Source organism: Sparus aurata, chromosome 6 (assembly GCF_900880675.1).
Source record: "Sparus aurata chromosome 6, fSpaAur1.1, whole genome shotgun sequence".
NCBI lineage: Eukaryota > Metazoa > Chordata > Actinopteri > Spariformes > Sparidae > Sparus > Sparus aurata.
In genome coordinates this window covers 9102460-9118300 of record NC_044192.1, presented here as the reverse complement: position 1 = coordinate 9118300, position 15841 = coordinate 9102460, and the positions used below count along the sequence as shown (strand labels likewise).

Sequence of the window (15841 nt, the reverse complement as noted above, 5' to 3'; positions counted from 1 at the left end):
ACGGTCACCACATCTCTGTTCCATCATGTGGGTCATCATTTCAAAACAGGAAGTCACAAACCTAAAATGCCTTCGAAAGAGAACTGACCATAAAAAGAAAAGTCCAAATGATGCAATCACACTCAGCGGTTATCACTGTTATTATGTAATCTGCACACTGAAGCTGTTAAATGTGACGGTTTTAAAACCCTTCATTCAACATGTGTGGTGTTAAAACACTCAACAGCGATCAGAGGCGGCACAGTTTGTGATCTGTGATTTATTCCAACGTGTTTTTATTACAAAAGTGTCTTCATGGCAGTCGACAGGCCGTTCACTCATACAACAAGAACTACACCGATAAAACACTTAAAATGGCTTCAAATGAGAACATTCTGGTCACGTTTTTATGTATTTTTCATAGCTACTTTGAAGACACGTTAGCGCTGTTCATGTTTTCTTGCACAGATCAAATGAACAGTGCTGATCTGTGTGCTGCACTGGGCGGTGAACAAGATGAGCAACGCCTTTAAATTCAGTCTGGTCGTCATGTCTGCAACTCAGTGTAAAAACATTCACAGCTCTTATTAGCTGATAAAGTACAAAAGTACAAAAGGCACAAGGTAGTTGAGCAACACAGTCGCCAGATTAATATTAGCAATGTGTGTTTCTGCACAACAAGGACGCTCAATTTTCTATTCTATGTTCTGCTCAGGCTCTGGTTGGGTTTAGGTGCAAAATTCACTTGGTTAGGGTTAGAAAGAGATTATGTTTTAGCTTAAAACACTTGTCTTTTTTTGTCGCCACAAATCTGTCTGAAAATATCCAGTAGTTCGACTCTTACAACTGTTGAAACGCAGCATGTAGGGTTGTCACTGGTTTGGCAATGTGACGCTCACAAATGCGAATGTTTCAGTGTTTTGCAGAAAAGTTACCGGCCGACGTTTTAACCTGGCGACTGAGCTGCATCGCACATCATCATCATCATCATTATCATCATCATCATCATCATCATCATTTGTGTCCCCTTGAGTAGAAAAAAAACAAAAAAAACAAAACAACAAAACTGTCCTGCGCTTCAAGAACCGCTGTACCTTACAACCAAAGGCTAATTGGAAAATAATTACTGCAGGCAAAGAAATGTAACAGTTTACAGAAAAATGACACACTTGGACAAAAAAGTAAACTTACAAAACTGCTGCAGACACAATAGTTCATTCAACACCTCTCTACTAAAAATAGCAGGCGTAGAAACAACAAGAAAACAACAGGAGCGCAGCGTGGAGGCGGCGGGCCTCCTCTGGATTTATTCAGCAGCGATGTGCCACCTCAGCAAATAACATCACCACCTTTGAAGAAAAAAATTAAAGTTGTTCTTTTTTTTTTTTTATTTGTGCCATTTTCCATCGTTAATGATTTACCAAAATAAAAGTATTCAATTTGTTCCAATAAAGACCAACTGTACAAAACATAAGAATACATTGTGAGAATCGCCCCTCAGCACCGAACTGCTGCATAGCATAATAAAAAATAAAAAAAACCCAGAGGAGAAACACCACGACTGTTCACCGCCTGGTCCGCTCAGTATGTGCGACCTGGTTGTTTGGCGTCCTGGGCCTGGTTGAACGGGTTCGCCGGGCTGGTCGACTCGTCCTGCTGGTCGATGGACTGGTAGGCTTCTCTGTTTCTTGATACGGAGGGGAAACCTGCAGGAAACAAGCCGCAAAGTCTTCAACACGCACACACACACGCGCTCGCACACAAAACCCCTGCTATGCAAATGTATTATTCATCATCATATCTGAAACACCGCGACTAATCAAGGACGTTGCAATATACATATTAACACTGTTTGCAGAAGGAAAGAAGCTTCTATGTGACTTATTTTGTCTTGGATCTTAAAGGTTCGGACTCATTTCTCCTCACACACACACACACAGATTCATGACACAGTCGGGCAGATTTGTTATCTTGACTTGAGCATCTGGCCCCCTCTGGATAAATATAGATTGTTGGAAACTGTGCCAACACACAGTATTTAAAGCACACATTGGCTCTGATGGACGCTGGGCCGAGAGAACAGCAAATTAGATTTAAAATAAAGTCGAGTGGTGACATGGACATGGAGAGTAGGGGCGCTGCATGCATTATAGAAACCTGCCATTGATTGATTGTCTACTTTTCTTGATCACAACACCTGATATTACTTAACTATTCCCTGGTTTATCATTCAGGGTGTATGAACTACACTGCAGACTAGAGCCTCTGTTGACAGTGACAAACGGGCAGACCCGTGTGATATTTGCTCCTCTCCTCTGTGAAGCAACAATGTTTTTCATGAAGGGGAAGAAATAAAGTCTTGTATAGCATTTGCCGAATTTACAAGAAGGTCCAAATAATTGAGAATTTGTCAGCATAGACAGCATTTGACAAGGTTTAAGTGTCTCCTGACTCAACAACTCACAGAATTGAGGGATTTTCAAAGGGAGCCTGGGGGGATTTCTCTTCTTCTTCCTCTGCGTGCTGCTGTAGACTCGGTCACTATGGCTGCATGACGTTATAATATGTCGATGTTCAGATTCGCTTAATGCTGTATTGCAAAACATTTTCAAATTGTTGTACATGTTTTATCAATAACTATTTGATACAAGCATTGATTGTCTTTTTACAGTTTTCAGCTGTGAATTCAGCGGTCTGTTTCTTTACTTGTAAATGATAGATAATATTAATTTAAGATAACAAAGATTGATTTTGAGCAACAAAAAAAAACAAAAAAAAAAAAACTTAAAAATGTCAAGCAGGCTGAAATATAGATTCTGTACCAAGTTCCCCAGCAGTAAATCTAATTTTGGACGTATTGTCACATTGCACCACAAACTTTGATCTTAACGCTAACTGAAAAAGACACGTGACTGTCCCACGTGTGCACAGGAAGGTGGAGATGTGTTAACGTTTTCATTCTTACAAGCAGCAACTCCAGTCATTTTAAATCTGAAGACAATCTGCAGAGCTGTCGTCATAATTCCCCGACGGCAGCCTTCGCCTGGGCCTCGATACGAGGCATCCTGGACATTTAAATTCATACAAAAAACATGAATGTCAGTATATTAATCCAAAACAATTGCTGCTGGTTTTAACCTGTTAATTCTACTTATCTCATTATAATTAATATGATCATTATTTTATAGGCTGACCTCTCAGCACTGAGTCCAGCGTCCCTGATACTACTTTCACTGAATTACTCACCTAATTACATCCACTAATCTGATCCGCTGCTTGTAATGTGGCTAAATGACGGTAAAGCCGGCAATGATCCGAGAATGACCCCTTAAAAATCTCCCACAATACGGAATCCACTCAAAACCTGGCTATGTGCTTTATATTTCATGTAAATATGCTTTACTGTTTGTTTTAATGAAGTCCATGAAGCCAGCACACAGGTATAATCCACCTGAGAAGTCTGATAGGAAGTCCCTGTGATGCTCGCAAACAAACATCCCCGACTCCGCTGCGTCCAGAATACCAACAACGTGTTTTTTTGGAAGTTCAAAGACCCGCACACTCTTACCTCTGCACCACCCCGAGTGTTATTACTGTGACAAACATGCACATATTAATGCTCATCAAACAAGCCATTACCTTCAGTGCCAAAAAAAAAAAACGTGACTTTATTATTTTTATTTTATTTAAAAGCATAAAAATACATTAATCATTCGAAAAACTGCTTCATGTCGCTCCGGTAACTTCAATAAAAACCCGTCTTGATCTTAACGTGCACTTCAAACGGGTCACATTCATCGTCTATTACGAGCGAACATTAATCTTGACTTTAATTAGGCCGGCTTGAGATTGTGCACCATCATGCGGCGCTGCTTTAAATGTATGCAAACAGAATACACTAACACAAATGAGGCGTCTGGAGAGTAGAAGTATGAATAAAACATAGATGCAAAGTTGCAGAATCATATGAGCCCGTATAAAAACAAAACAGGCGTGAATACAAACACACTTTACTGACGAATGCCGGGAGTCATGCAGGAATGGGAGAAGACAACAGACAGATAAATTAGATATAAAATAACTCGAAAGACAAAGATGGACACAAAACATCAACAAGGAAACAATATCAAGAGATGGTTCCTGCAGCCTGATTTGTATTCTTACTTCCTGTGTGGGAGAGGATGGAAGAGAGGATGATTGGAGAAGAGAGGTGGTAAAAAATAAAAATTTTAAAAAGGAAGGAAGAGGCCGGGAATCAATAGCGGCGGACAATAAAGGCACTGTCAGCACTGTCCGTGGTGCATCGGCTGTCCACAGAGGTCTCAAAGTCTGAGAGGTCAAAGGTCAGCAGTGGAGAAGAGAAGAGAAGAGAAGAGGACGAGACAAATGGTCAGATCATAACAGAGAAACACGAGACAACACAAGGTTTCACTTAGAAGATAAACGACATGAGTGTGACAGACAGCAAGGAGGACAGTGAGGATAGAAATGATGACATGCGGGAAAGGACAGGGGAATGTAGGCTGTGGCACACTAAGTAACTGTAATCACAGGATAGTTTGCTTCAGACGGGTAATTTGAAGTTGAGATACTCTTGGAACAACAGCAACACTGTGATATCAGGTACACCTCTGATGATACAAACCTGATAGCTGATCACGTGCCGTGTAATGATGCTCGACACTGCAGGGTAGCTAGCTAGCATTAAAGCTAAGTTTGATAGCGGGCAAAAACTTTGGATTGTTGTTTTGTTCCTACGCCGTTTGGAGGCTGATATGAAAACGCCAAAATTTGTGATTCGGGTAATTAGTTTGGCTGGGCTTAGGTTAGTGTGAACGCTAAATAAAATGGCTAACGTTACCCTAAACTCTAATGTAAAGAGTCACCAAACTCTTTATAACGACAACAAAATAATGTAGTTAGCTAATGACAAGCTAACTTGGTGGCAAACATCTCCACTGTAGGTAGCCTAGAAAGCTAACACGGTTTATCCATTCCTCTTAATTTTCGGTATTTTATTTTGAAAAGACTGAGAGGAAGACAACCCTAAAACAGATATACAAACTCAAATCCTAGCTCACAACTGATAGTAGTGCAACAGATCTGACTACATGCAGTTTGATGATTTGATGTTGATGAAGCGATGATTGGACAAAGATCAGGAGAGGTGTTGTTTAGCAAAACTGCATCACTGTATTGTAAAAATAAAACTAAATACACAACCCCGACCGCCAATCAGAATTCAGTGTGCTCCCCCTGTATGCCCGAATCAACAGTTCACTCACATGCACCTGAGGCCCGGTTCACCGAGGGGCTCTGTGCAGCGGGGAACCATGTTAATGCCAGCCACGCAATCAGACTGCAATTAAAACACACATTGTCTGAAACCAACATTTAGCTGCATTCATCAGTCAGGAACGCAGCCAATCACGGCCTAATGGATGTGCCTGCTGTGTGTGTGTGACGTTTAAGCGAAAAAAAAAAAAAAAAACCCACGGAGGGAGCAGATTCATCAGTATTCAATCATCCTCCTCCAAACAGTCGAATCAGGAGAGGTGATGTCAAGTGTTGGTGGCAACGTAGGAGAAGTCATTATTTTCCCTCAGTGTGCAGCGTAAAATATGACTGTTTTAGCTGCTGATGTTGGAGTTAATAATACATCACAGCCTCCTCCTCCCGGTTTATTTTTAACAGCAACAAAAAGCCATCGAACCATCAAACTCCGTCGCCAGTTTTGGTTAATCCAAACAGATGAAGCCATCAGTAACCACTTTTAAGAATTCAAGAGTGCAGCGGTCGTCGCGGCTCAGTGGGAAGTCCCAAAAAACAAACAAAAAAATCAATGGCCACACACGGTTAATCACAGAACACATCTCGAGGATCTCCTGAGCGGTCAATGGAAGAAGAGTACTTTTCATTTGTTGGCCCGCGAGGAGAGAGAGAGAGAGATACTCGACGGTCAATAACATCACAAAATCTTTCACATCAATCCCGCGCTATTTTTTTCTTACCGCGGCAGATTATTAGTTTTTTTTTTTTCAGCACACATGGGTTTAATATGTTCCTGCGTGCAGCCTAAAGCCGAGTCCAGGACGGCACACAACCGTTATAAACAACTCGTGGAGAAGTGATTTCCTTGCCAGGCCGAACCGCTGCTCAGATATTTTGCTGCATTTGAAACGTCTTGTGACTGTAACTAATGAGTTTGACTGCGGGATCATCTGCCAGCGGTTTAGCACGGAGTCTTCACAGTGTGCGCTCGACTTGGTGGGCCTTTCATGACAAACGGCATAAAACAACACAGGGAGGAATCTCAAAGCCTCCCTGGACACATGCATCACACTGTGCCCACAGCTTTGGTCACACTCAGGGCTCGGGAACTTTTTTTTTTTTTTTTTCGGTGGGAAGAAGGATACCTCGCATATTTAGGTCATTTCTCACTGGTTCTGAAATTATACTCGCTCACTGAAAACGTGTTTTGTTATGTGACGAGTCAATTTCTGTGTCATCTGCTTCTCAAAGGGAAATGATCTGATCGTACTGACTTGTGCATGGATTACATTGTGCTTGCAAACAGCATCGGTTTCCACAGTGGGAATTTAATTTTGCCAGTGGAGGTGAGGCAATTCCTCGATGTGGACAGTACAGATTCTGCTCAAGATGTGGTGACGAAGCGTAATCAGACGTTTGCAGCCTAGAGCGCCCCGGTAGCTCCGTTAGTTCAGTAGAGCTCGCACCCCATGCACCGAGGCTTTGTCGTCGCTGCAGCGGCCGAGGGTTCGAGTCCGACCTGCGGCCCTTCGCTGCATGTCACCCTCCTTCTCCTTCATCCCATCTCCTGTCATCTCTCCAGCCATCGTATCAAAAAAGCCATAAAAGGCCCAAAAAAAATAAAGTTTGTAGACTAAACAAAATCACAGCCTACTAAGTTTTTACGATTGCTAACTTTCCGACCTTGGCAGGACAATGCATTCGTTACATTTTATGATGAAATATCACTTACTTTCATTAAATTGCAGACAGATATTCGGCAAACGTTACTTTTATATGCTGAGAGGCAGGCCGGGCTTTGAAGCCAATCGGACATCGTGACCAAACTGCGTAATTGCAACGTTACGTGACGCACCAGCGCTCAAAAAGACCGTTTCAATTACCTACAAAAGACGGGGGATATTAAACTGTGGGAACAAATTTCTGAGCATCATAACCACTGAGAATTGAGTCATTTCACAGTCATAATTAAAAACTATACGGTCCAATAACTTTCAGAAAGTCTACAAGTTTGAATAATTTTACATCTACTCAAGTTAGCTGAGGACTAAAACTACTTTCCGCCTCGTCTGGGAAATTAAGTTGTAAAGTTTCCATGTTTACATTGAAACATCGCTCTCTCTCTGTTATTTAACTGTGCACACACTTCAGGCTAATGCTACTTTTATATGTGTGGCACGTGTCAGTCAGAGGATACAAGTGATAACCTACATTTGGACATATTTTCATGTATATATTTCATTAACTTACTAAAAAGCACAAACTTGACAAAACACACAGTGTTTGTAAAAACTGTTGCACGAAAATTAAACACCTGATTAACACAACACAACAAATTTGAGGAGAAGCGTCGAGAATCTTTGTGGAATCACACCTCACACATGATCGCTTCCTCACAAGTCTGTAAACTCCTCATGTTACCGTCCTCGACTCATCTTGAAGCACTTACCAAAGTTGACGTTGTAATCTCCTCCTCGCTCGCGGTACATTTGGTAGACAAAGAAGCAGGACACCGGCTTGAGCAGCAGGCTGAGGATGGCCATCCCCGCGCTGAAGCGAAACACGTCCCTCCGTGATTCTGTGGCGAAGTCATTTATCGGGTAATAGATCCCAAAATGGATAATGTCGGTCAATATCGTCACGACCATCCCCATCAGAAACTACCGGAGAAAAAACAACAACAGTCACACTTTTGTACTTTAACTGCATGTGTCAGCGAGGAAAAGTGCTTTTCACGCTCTTAATAGTACCAAAACATCTGATAATTATGCCGCGGGGAAACTTCTTCTTTGCGGCGAAAAACGCGTGTGGAAAACAAACTCATTCCCATTCTGAAAAGAGAGCTTTGTGAGGGGAAATGAGATAAAACTGTAAGTGGTGCCTGGAGGTCAGAACGAAAAAAAAAAGCAATCAGTTTAGTAGCAAATAAGTTAGAAAACACCAAATTAAGAAAACTCTCAAATGCCTGAAAGTTATCTGGGTCAGCCGAAGTCATATTTTGGGATGCAAAATAATTCTCCAGAAGCCAGAGTCGTAAAAAAAGTACAGTGAATTAACTTCAGACACCTCAGGGGAAGTACAGCTGACTTTAAATGTATCAAACAGTCTTGTATATTTGCACTTGTTGGGTCTTAATTGCAGCAAACATTTGATCTTTTGTCAAAATGAGTCAAGCCCTTCTGCGTAAACACCAACATTTCCAATGTAACGAATCTTTAAACCTTGTTTCTTTTCACTTTATACCGACACTGACGCATGATGCAGATTAACCCAACTCAACTCTAGATACCAAATTCCTCCATTAAACCCACCTCTGCACGGGACCACATACTTACCATTATATCTTTCTGCAATGCTCGAATTAGCAAAAAGATTATTTGTCCTACAAACAGTTTAAAAAGCTTGTAGAAAGCAGTAATTGTACGTGTAGACACCTGTAGAAACTCTGTTTTAATAAAAGATAAAGCACGTGAACAGGACAATCTCTGTGATCTTGTGACTTTGAAGATGTATGATGATTACACATATATCTATTTATTCTTTAAACTTTCTTGTTTGGTCACCTCCGTCTTTCCGGAGGGACTCTGGATCAGAGCAACAGTGACACAGAGTACAGAAGGTAGAAGGCTCCCCTGTGGTTACTTCACTGACAGTCTGAATCCATTACTGTCAAAACTGTCATTGAAAGAGACGCTGGACAGTTTTTTTTTATTTTTCTTGACGATTTTGTCCTTGACCCTCAACTTTGGGGCCACTTCCACAAAGACAGACGGACAGACTGTGGATTATTAGCTTAAACTGACAGTCAGACTTCTGACAGACGTCTAAATTAATTCATCCCATGAAGCCTGCCAGTTCTTAACTATGTGGAGTAGGACCTGTAGGAATCCTGGTTAAAATAAATCAAATATTCAAAATGAAGAGCAACATATTCTCCCTCTCACCTGTAGTGCTGTTAATCCATCTCCATCTTCTCTCAAATACATCTGAACTAGACGGTCAGAGGGCAAAAAATAGATCTGAAAAACTCCAGAGCCGTGTCTCTTTACAGAAATCATCACCAAGTTACTTGACAATCCTAAAACATTGTTGTGAGCAGACTGACCGGGAACTATTTTCTCAGTTCTATCAAAAGTACCCACAAGTCATATGAAGTGAAACTGTGTTAAAACATGACTTCAGTAAAAGTAAAAGTCGCCCGAAATCTACTGAAATGTACCAAAGTATGAAAAGTAAATCACACATACATATTTACATGTACGTATATATCATAGGTTGAATAAATATTGAGTCAGATATCCATTAATTTGTTGATTATCAGGTTTTTCGTTATCTGACATTTCCTTCTGTGCAGTGATTCGGTTCACAGGAGAGAAAATAGCTCCAACATGAAACTGCTCACAACAAGGTCAGTGGGTTATCTTGAGTAAACACTTCGTTATTCCTGGAAAGAGACATCCTATATATGTATTTTCTGACACCTTAAGCACCACAACCGGGTTCCATTACATTACAAGAGCAGGCTGATATCTCCAAAACTCGGCAACTCACAGCAGAACTATCTGATTGATAAACAGCACCACAGGTAAAAGGGGAAACATGTATGTGCAACATGTGTCTGTATAATAACTGTCCCAAGACGTTTGAAAAACCAGCCTTCACTCCACCTGCTTCTGCACATATTCCTCAGTTACACGGGAATGTTACTGGAAAACTTCTTTAAAAATTCCTGTAATTCCTTCCTGCATCACCAGCGTACAGACCTGCAGCAGAGCCGAGAGGCTGCGGCTTCCTGACGTGACGGAGCTCAGTGCTTCTGCTAACTCATCAGTCAGGCACAAAATGGACTGACTCACCGCTGTATGTTTTCCAACAGCTCACCACACTCTGTAAAAACTATTTTCTGTCTGATTGCTCGCCCCACAGCGCTGTCAGCAAACCATTTGTTGTAATTTGGTGCCAGTGATCAGCAGCTGACATCAGAGGGAGAAGCTTTCTGGGGACACATAAACATGTTCGACATGTTTATTCTGAACTTGATACTGACCATTAATTTAAAAACAGCAAAAAGAGAAGCGTTTTATTTGGTGTTGCCTTTAGTAAAATGGGGCCTGCGTCATGATGAAAATCTCTTTCCTGAAAACTGTATCAGTCATTCCTTTTGTACGCGCGGTCAAAAAGTCAAAAGTTCACAGCGGGAAGCAGCATGACCTGAGAAATGTGCTGATCGAAGTTGATTTGTAAATTATAGGTTAATTAGTTAAAGAGTAAATTATCTTGCCATGTCAGGACCTGCACATAAAAAGCTTTTGACCCGAATAATAATGTAATGACCATATTTTTTCTGCCAGCTCAGAGAGATGATCCCAGCCAGGCTGAAGAAGCGAACGATAGCCTATAAGCTAAAGTAGATGGAGCGTAACAAAGTACAAATACTTCTTTAAATTACTTGATTATTTATTTTTGACTTTCCCTCCCTACATTTGAACACAAATATCTGTACTTTCTTCTCCTTTCATTTTCCAAACAGGCTCGTTACCTCAGTTTCAATGCACTTGAGGGGAATTATGGATTTTCATTTTGCGTCACTGCTCGCCGCCTTCCCATCATCACAAGACTGATTTCAACATATCAGTGCATTTCACACGCTGCAGACATAACGCGATGGAAACAGACAGAGAAAAGGTGTGTTAGTGTGTCTTATCTGCAGAAAACCTGCAGCCCTCTGCCTGGATTTACCTGTTTTCTCCGTTTGTTGCTGCTCGAGACACTTTACAAACCCAGAATGTGGCTATCTGACGTCCTGGGAACGAGACTGGACAATAGACTATCTTTGTGGTGCGTTTAGGAACAGCTCGGACAAATCCTCCTGATTCTACCTTTAAGTTTAACACTCTTTGAATCATACTAAAATGATGTGAGCCTCAGTGAGCTTTGCACAGAAACGGCCGGTAGAAATAACCATCAGAGTGAGAACTTTTACTTTTATTCTCTGAGTACATTTCAGAGCCTGTACTATTACTTTTACTTGAGTTAAGAAGTTGAATCAGTTCTTCCACTACAAGTCTTTTATTTACACAAGTATCTGCACTTCTACTTGAGTAAAGAAGTGCTGGACTTTTGCCACCTCTGGAACGTTATGAGCGAGCATCAGTGAAGGAGCCGCCACCACCTCTGAGATAGAGGATGATGATAATGGTGAAGATACCCCTAAAAAATAAAGTGCATTATACTAATCTAAAAACCAAATTAAGTCTGGCGCCACAGACCAGTGTAAAAACACCTTTATGTAACCGGTCCTGCCTCGGCTACTGTACTCTGTGCTGAATGAAGGGAAGGCCTGCTTCTCAAAGGGACGCTCACAGATTGTCCTAGATTCCACAGACAAATAGGTTAGCACGGATACGCGTTGCTGTGCCTATAGTTAGACTCCTGTACGCGTCACATGATGTGGAGATCGCAGCCTGCATGAAGGAATCAAGGCAAAAACACTCACCATGAGCACGGCGTCGATGGAGTCCCTCTGCGCGATGGCCCAGACGCCGACAGCTAAAACACTGAAGTTCCCCCACGCGAAGGAGGAGGGCAGCCACGCCATGCTGCCCCTGTTCACACAAGACAGAGTCACATTGAAAGCATTAGGTTTGACTGTGCGAGCGCGGGATGTGGAGCTCAAAGCCTCGAACCGAGACTGCGAGACTGTTTGTGCGCCAGAAGAGGAGAGAAATTCCTCAGGTTTGTGAAAAGAGAAAAACCTGTGCTCGCACTCACCATATTGTAAACAGCCAGTGCACCAGGACGATGGCCTGCGAGAGAGGATAACAGACGAGTGTTGAGAGGGAGTACAGGAGTGTCAAAAAGGGGCAGTGCGCAGTTTTGGAGAAGAATTTCAAACCCAGACTTTTCATATTTACAATATTAATGAGGTAATGATACAAACTCAAGAGTATTTATTGCTTCTGTGACTGAATAAACAAGCTGCTCTCAGAGGAAAATAAGGTGCCGGAACACTGTTTGAAGCTAGGAAAGGTGGCAGGGTCCGCCACATATAAACAAAGTAAAACAGCATGAAATTGTGTTGTCCTTTAAAGTTCAGTTTGTTTGTTCAGTCATGAAAACAAAGACATTTCGTTTATTAAGTTTGTTCAGCCATAAAAGAAGAAGGAGAAAAAAAAAAAAAAAAAAAAAAAAAACAGGCAGCAAAGATCTTTCTCCTCCGATTAAAATGTCCTTCCCCGGAACTACCCAGTGCACTTTTAAGGATTATTTTAATACTTTCCCTGCGGTCTGCAGCTGGGAGGATTAGTCACTTGTAGGAAAAATAATCACCAACGATTTAGACAATCCATCAGTCATTTATCAGCCAAAATCCCCAAAACATCCAGAAGCACCAGCGTCCTTGGACAAATTTCACTATTTCCTAACATTTTCTAGACCAAAATATGCCTTGAATGACCAAAATTGATGCTGAAAATAACTTCTGGATGCTTTAATTCAATCTACGTGAGCTCAAGAGAATCAAAGCCAGAAACTCCAGAACCAAAATGTAAAACATGTGATGTGAAGCGGCAGCAGGATGATTGATTTCATGCCGCCACAGATAACTGGTCTGACATATTTGTTCCCAAATTATGAATCATGCTGCCTCCTCGCTCACTCGCAGTGTCACATGTTTTAGTCAAAGTTACTGAGCTTTGAATAAGAGCTGCGTCTGAACCTTCGTAACCTTTAAACAACAGCACAGAAGGGTGATTTAAATAAAACCTTCTTTTTTTTAAAGGTTATAACATGACACACAAATTACAGTTTACTTCAACTCCGACAGCTTCACTGCCAAAACCAATTAAACACAACAATTGAAGGATTCAGAAAATATGCAAGTGCAATTTTCTTCCCATTTATGGTGTTAAATTCACTGTTTATATTTTGCTGAAAGCTGCAGAAGCTGTGCACAAATCTATCTTTCACCACCATGTTTGTGTTTCTAACATACAATTATGCAATATGCTCCATCACTGAAAACATGGCAGTGCATCCTACGATCCTACATCTACTTTAACATATATTTGGAGGTCATACATCTTTAAAAACATTGAGCTTAATCCCCCAAAATTACCAACATTTCACTACTTCCCCGTGATCTGTGGCTCAAGCTGAGGCAGGTTGTTGCCTCACAGAGGATTTACCGAGGAGAATTGAGCAACCCAGTTGACATCATCACATAATTAAACACCAGTCTTTGTTAGGCACTGCACAAAAAGCACATTCAACATCGTAGTTAAGCAAACACTCAACTCACCTTTAGATTGATGGCAGGGATTTCCATGGCAGGCTGTTTGGTGCGAGCTGCTCTTCAACTTGTTGAGGGGGCCACATGAAAGAAGACTTCAAGTTTCCTCTTGCACAAACTTTTCACCAGAACTCCTCCTCCTCCAGTCAGCTCAGCCTGCAAACATGAACCATGTGACAGCAGCCTGACTGCTTCCCATGTGACTCTCCCCCTCCTCACCCATCCCTCCTCCCCCCCCCCTCCTGCCAGCCAGTGTTGTACAGGGGGAAGAAACCACATGAGCGTCAACACTGGTCACAGTTTTGTGATTATTTTAGTTCCACTTTTCAGTGAGCGTGGTGTCGCTTTAGTGGATCACTGTGAACTATCAGGAATGTGGCATGCCGGGACATTTAAGATATAAAAGTAAAACTGCCTGCTTGATTTTTCCTTCAGGCTTACAGACGAGAAATAAATATTTTGAGGGATTGTATTTATCTTGAAAAGCTTCAGCAGAAATGTATATTTGTGTATTTGTGTATTGTATATTGTACTCAACACGTAATTTCAGAGCCAGTGTGGTGGTTTTAGAGGGACAGATAGAAACTTTAACCAATAACATGTACCAATATTTTGAATTATTTATGTGTTTATCTATGCAGTCAAAATCTGGAGAGAAAAAAAAAAGTCAACCTTGTCGCTTTTCGTCATCTGAAATTTACATAAAAGTAAGAAAGAAAGATCAAGCCTTTGAAACTTCTAATTATCATGAAGATATGTTGCACGGAATGTTTTCTCTACAGCGACAGCTTTGATAAGGATAATGTGTGTTCAGACTACCAGTGATGAAGCATCAGGCCACAGGTCATTTTCAAACGAGGCCGTCGATATAAAGATACAAACTGATGCCCGACACTTGTCGCTGCGTGCTGTGCACATTGTCACAAATCCTGCTTCTTTTCTTGTAAAAGACCGGCCCTGCCTCTGATTGGCTGATCCTGAGATTCTTATGATAATTCAGTTTAGATGAGACCACCATGAAATTAAAGTAAATGTTCAATGTTTGAGTTAAAACACTAGGGAGAACGTACAGGCCAGGTTTTCTCGCAGGAAGAAGTCGGTGTGTTTACTGGGGAAACTACATCTCATGATCTGCTGCATCCGTAGCGACTCAGCTTGTTTTTGAGTTCTACAAACTAACCACAAGAAAAATATCAGTCACAACCAGAGTTACATATAAGACAGCCTCTGTGTTTGACTCAAACTTTTAACTAACAGTCATACCCAACCAATGAAGACACCACATTCGAGGCAAACAGTAGGACAACTTGATGACAATTTAGCTGCCCATGCTTTGCCATTTTTGTTTCTCGTAGAATGATTGTAATATAATATTCACTGACCGCCACCCAAGCGGTGAAATGCTAACTAGATAATGAACACAAAGATGTTTTCAACTTTACTTCCTGGTTATGCGACCTACTCAATATTTGTAGTAAACTGGCCCCAAGCGAGAGTTCCTGCTCGACCCATGGCCTTTACATTGTGATAATGTTACAGATTTTTTCTTTTATGGGCTCAAGGAAAGTTTTACAAACAAAAAACCTCCAGGCATCAAAAAGTAATCATACTATGAGTCATCATTAACCTTGTTTGCAGTTCTTGGTGTCCTGTCAATAGTTTTACAGACGTCTCTATGTGGGAATTCAGAGGATTCATGGTAGCACGCTACCTTTCTCAGATTCATATAATATTCACCATGTTCTCCATTTTTTGTTTAGTTTGAGGTTTCACCTGAGGCAGATGGAGTCTAATCAGTTGTTTGGGTCCAGGGTTTAAATTTTTACTTTATGTTCACATTAAATGCATAAAAGTAATTATCCTCTGGGGATCATGAATGTCTGTACTTAATGACAAGGCAATCCATCCACTACTTGATATATTTCAGTGGGCCACCTGACATATAAACATTTCAGCCATTAATCCGTGCTGCTAGCATGCTAAAGTAGATCCGTGTACGCTAATGATGCATGTAAGGTTTTGATGTTTGACCTCTGATATCAGAGTAGTTTGGGGTTTTTTTGCTTCTGTATTTTGCCTTTTAATCAAACAGAAGATAAACAACATTTCTTCAAAGTGGCCTCAACAGACATGAACTATAACCCTGTAAATAACACGAGTGTCAGTAAAAACTGGTGAAGTTCAGTCTCCCAACACAAAGTGTGTGACATGAATGATTAATGTTTAATGTAATCTGTCCCCTTCGGGCCACTGTTGTGAGTAAGAACACTCGCTCACTGTGTCTGGGGTATAAATGGTCAC

The 15841-nt window shown here is 41.2% G+C and overlaps 1 protein-coding gene across 2 annotated transcripts; it reads right to left on the bottom strand.

Moving 5' to 3' along the window:
• Positions 1-241: 241 nt before the first annotated feature.
• agtrap (angiotensin II receptor-associated protein) lies at positions 242-13715 on the bottom strand. Of its 2 annotated transcripts, none has more exons than XM_030421615.1 (5): positions 13550-13705; positions 12022-12056; positions 11747-11855; positions 7700-7910; positions 242-1685 (listed from the first exon to the last, which is right to left on the bottom strand). In XM_030421615.1, the coding sequence occupies exons 1-5, from the start codon at positions 13574-13576 to the stop codon at positions 1561-1563; spliced, it is 507 nt and encodes a 168-aa protein (XP_030277475.1). In that variant the 5' UTR covers positions 13577-13705; the 3' UTR covers positions 242-1560. The 2 variants fall into 2 exon arrangements, with proteins under 2 accessions (XP_030277475.1, XP_030277476.1); XM_030421616.1 differs by lacking the exon at positions 242-1685 and adding an exon at positions 3706-4308 and having other exon boundaries at positions 13550-13715.
• Positions 13716-15841: the final 2126 nt, after the last annotated feature.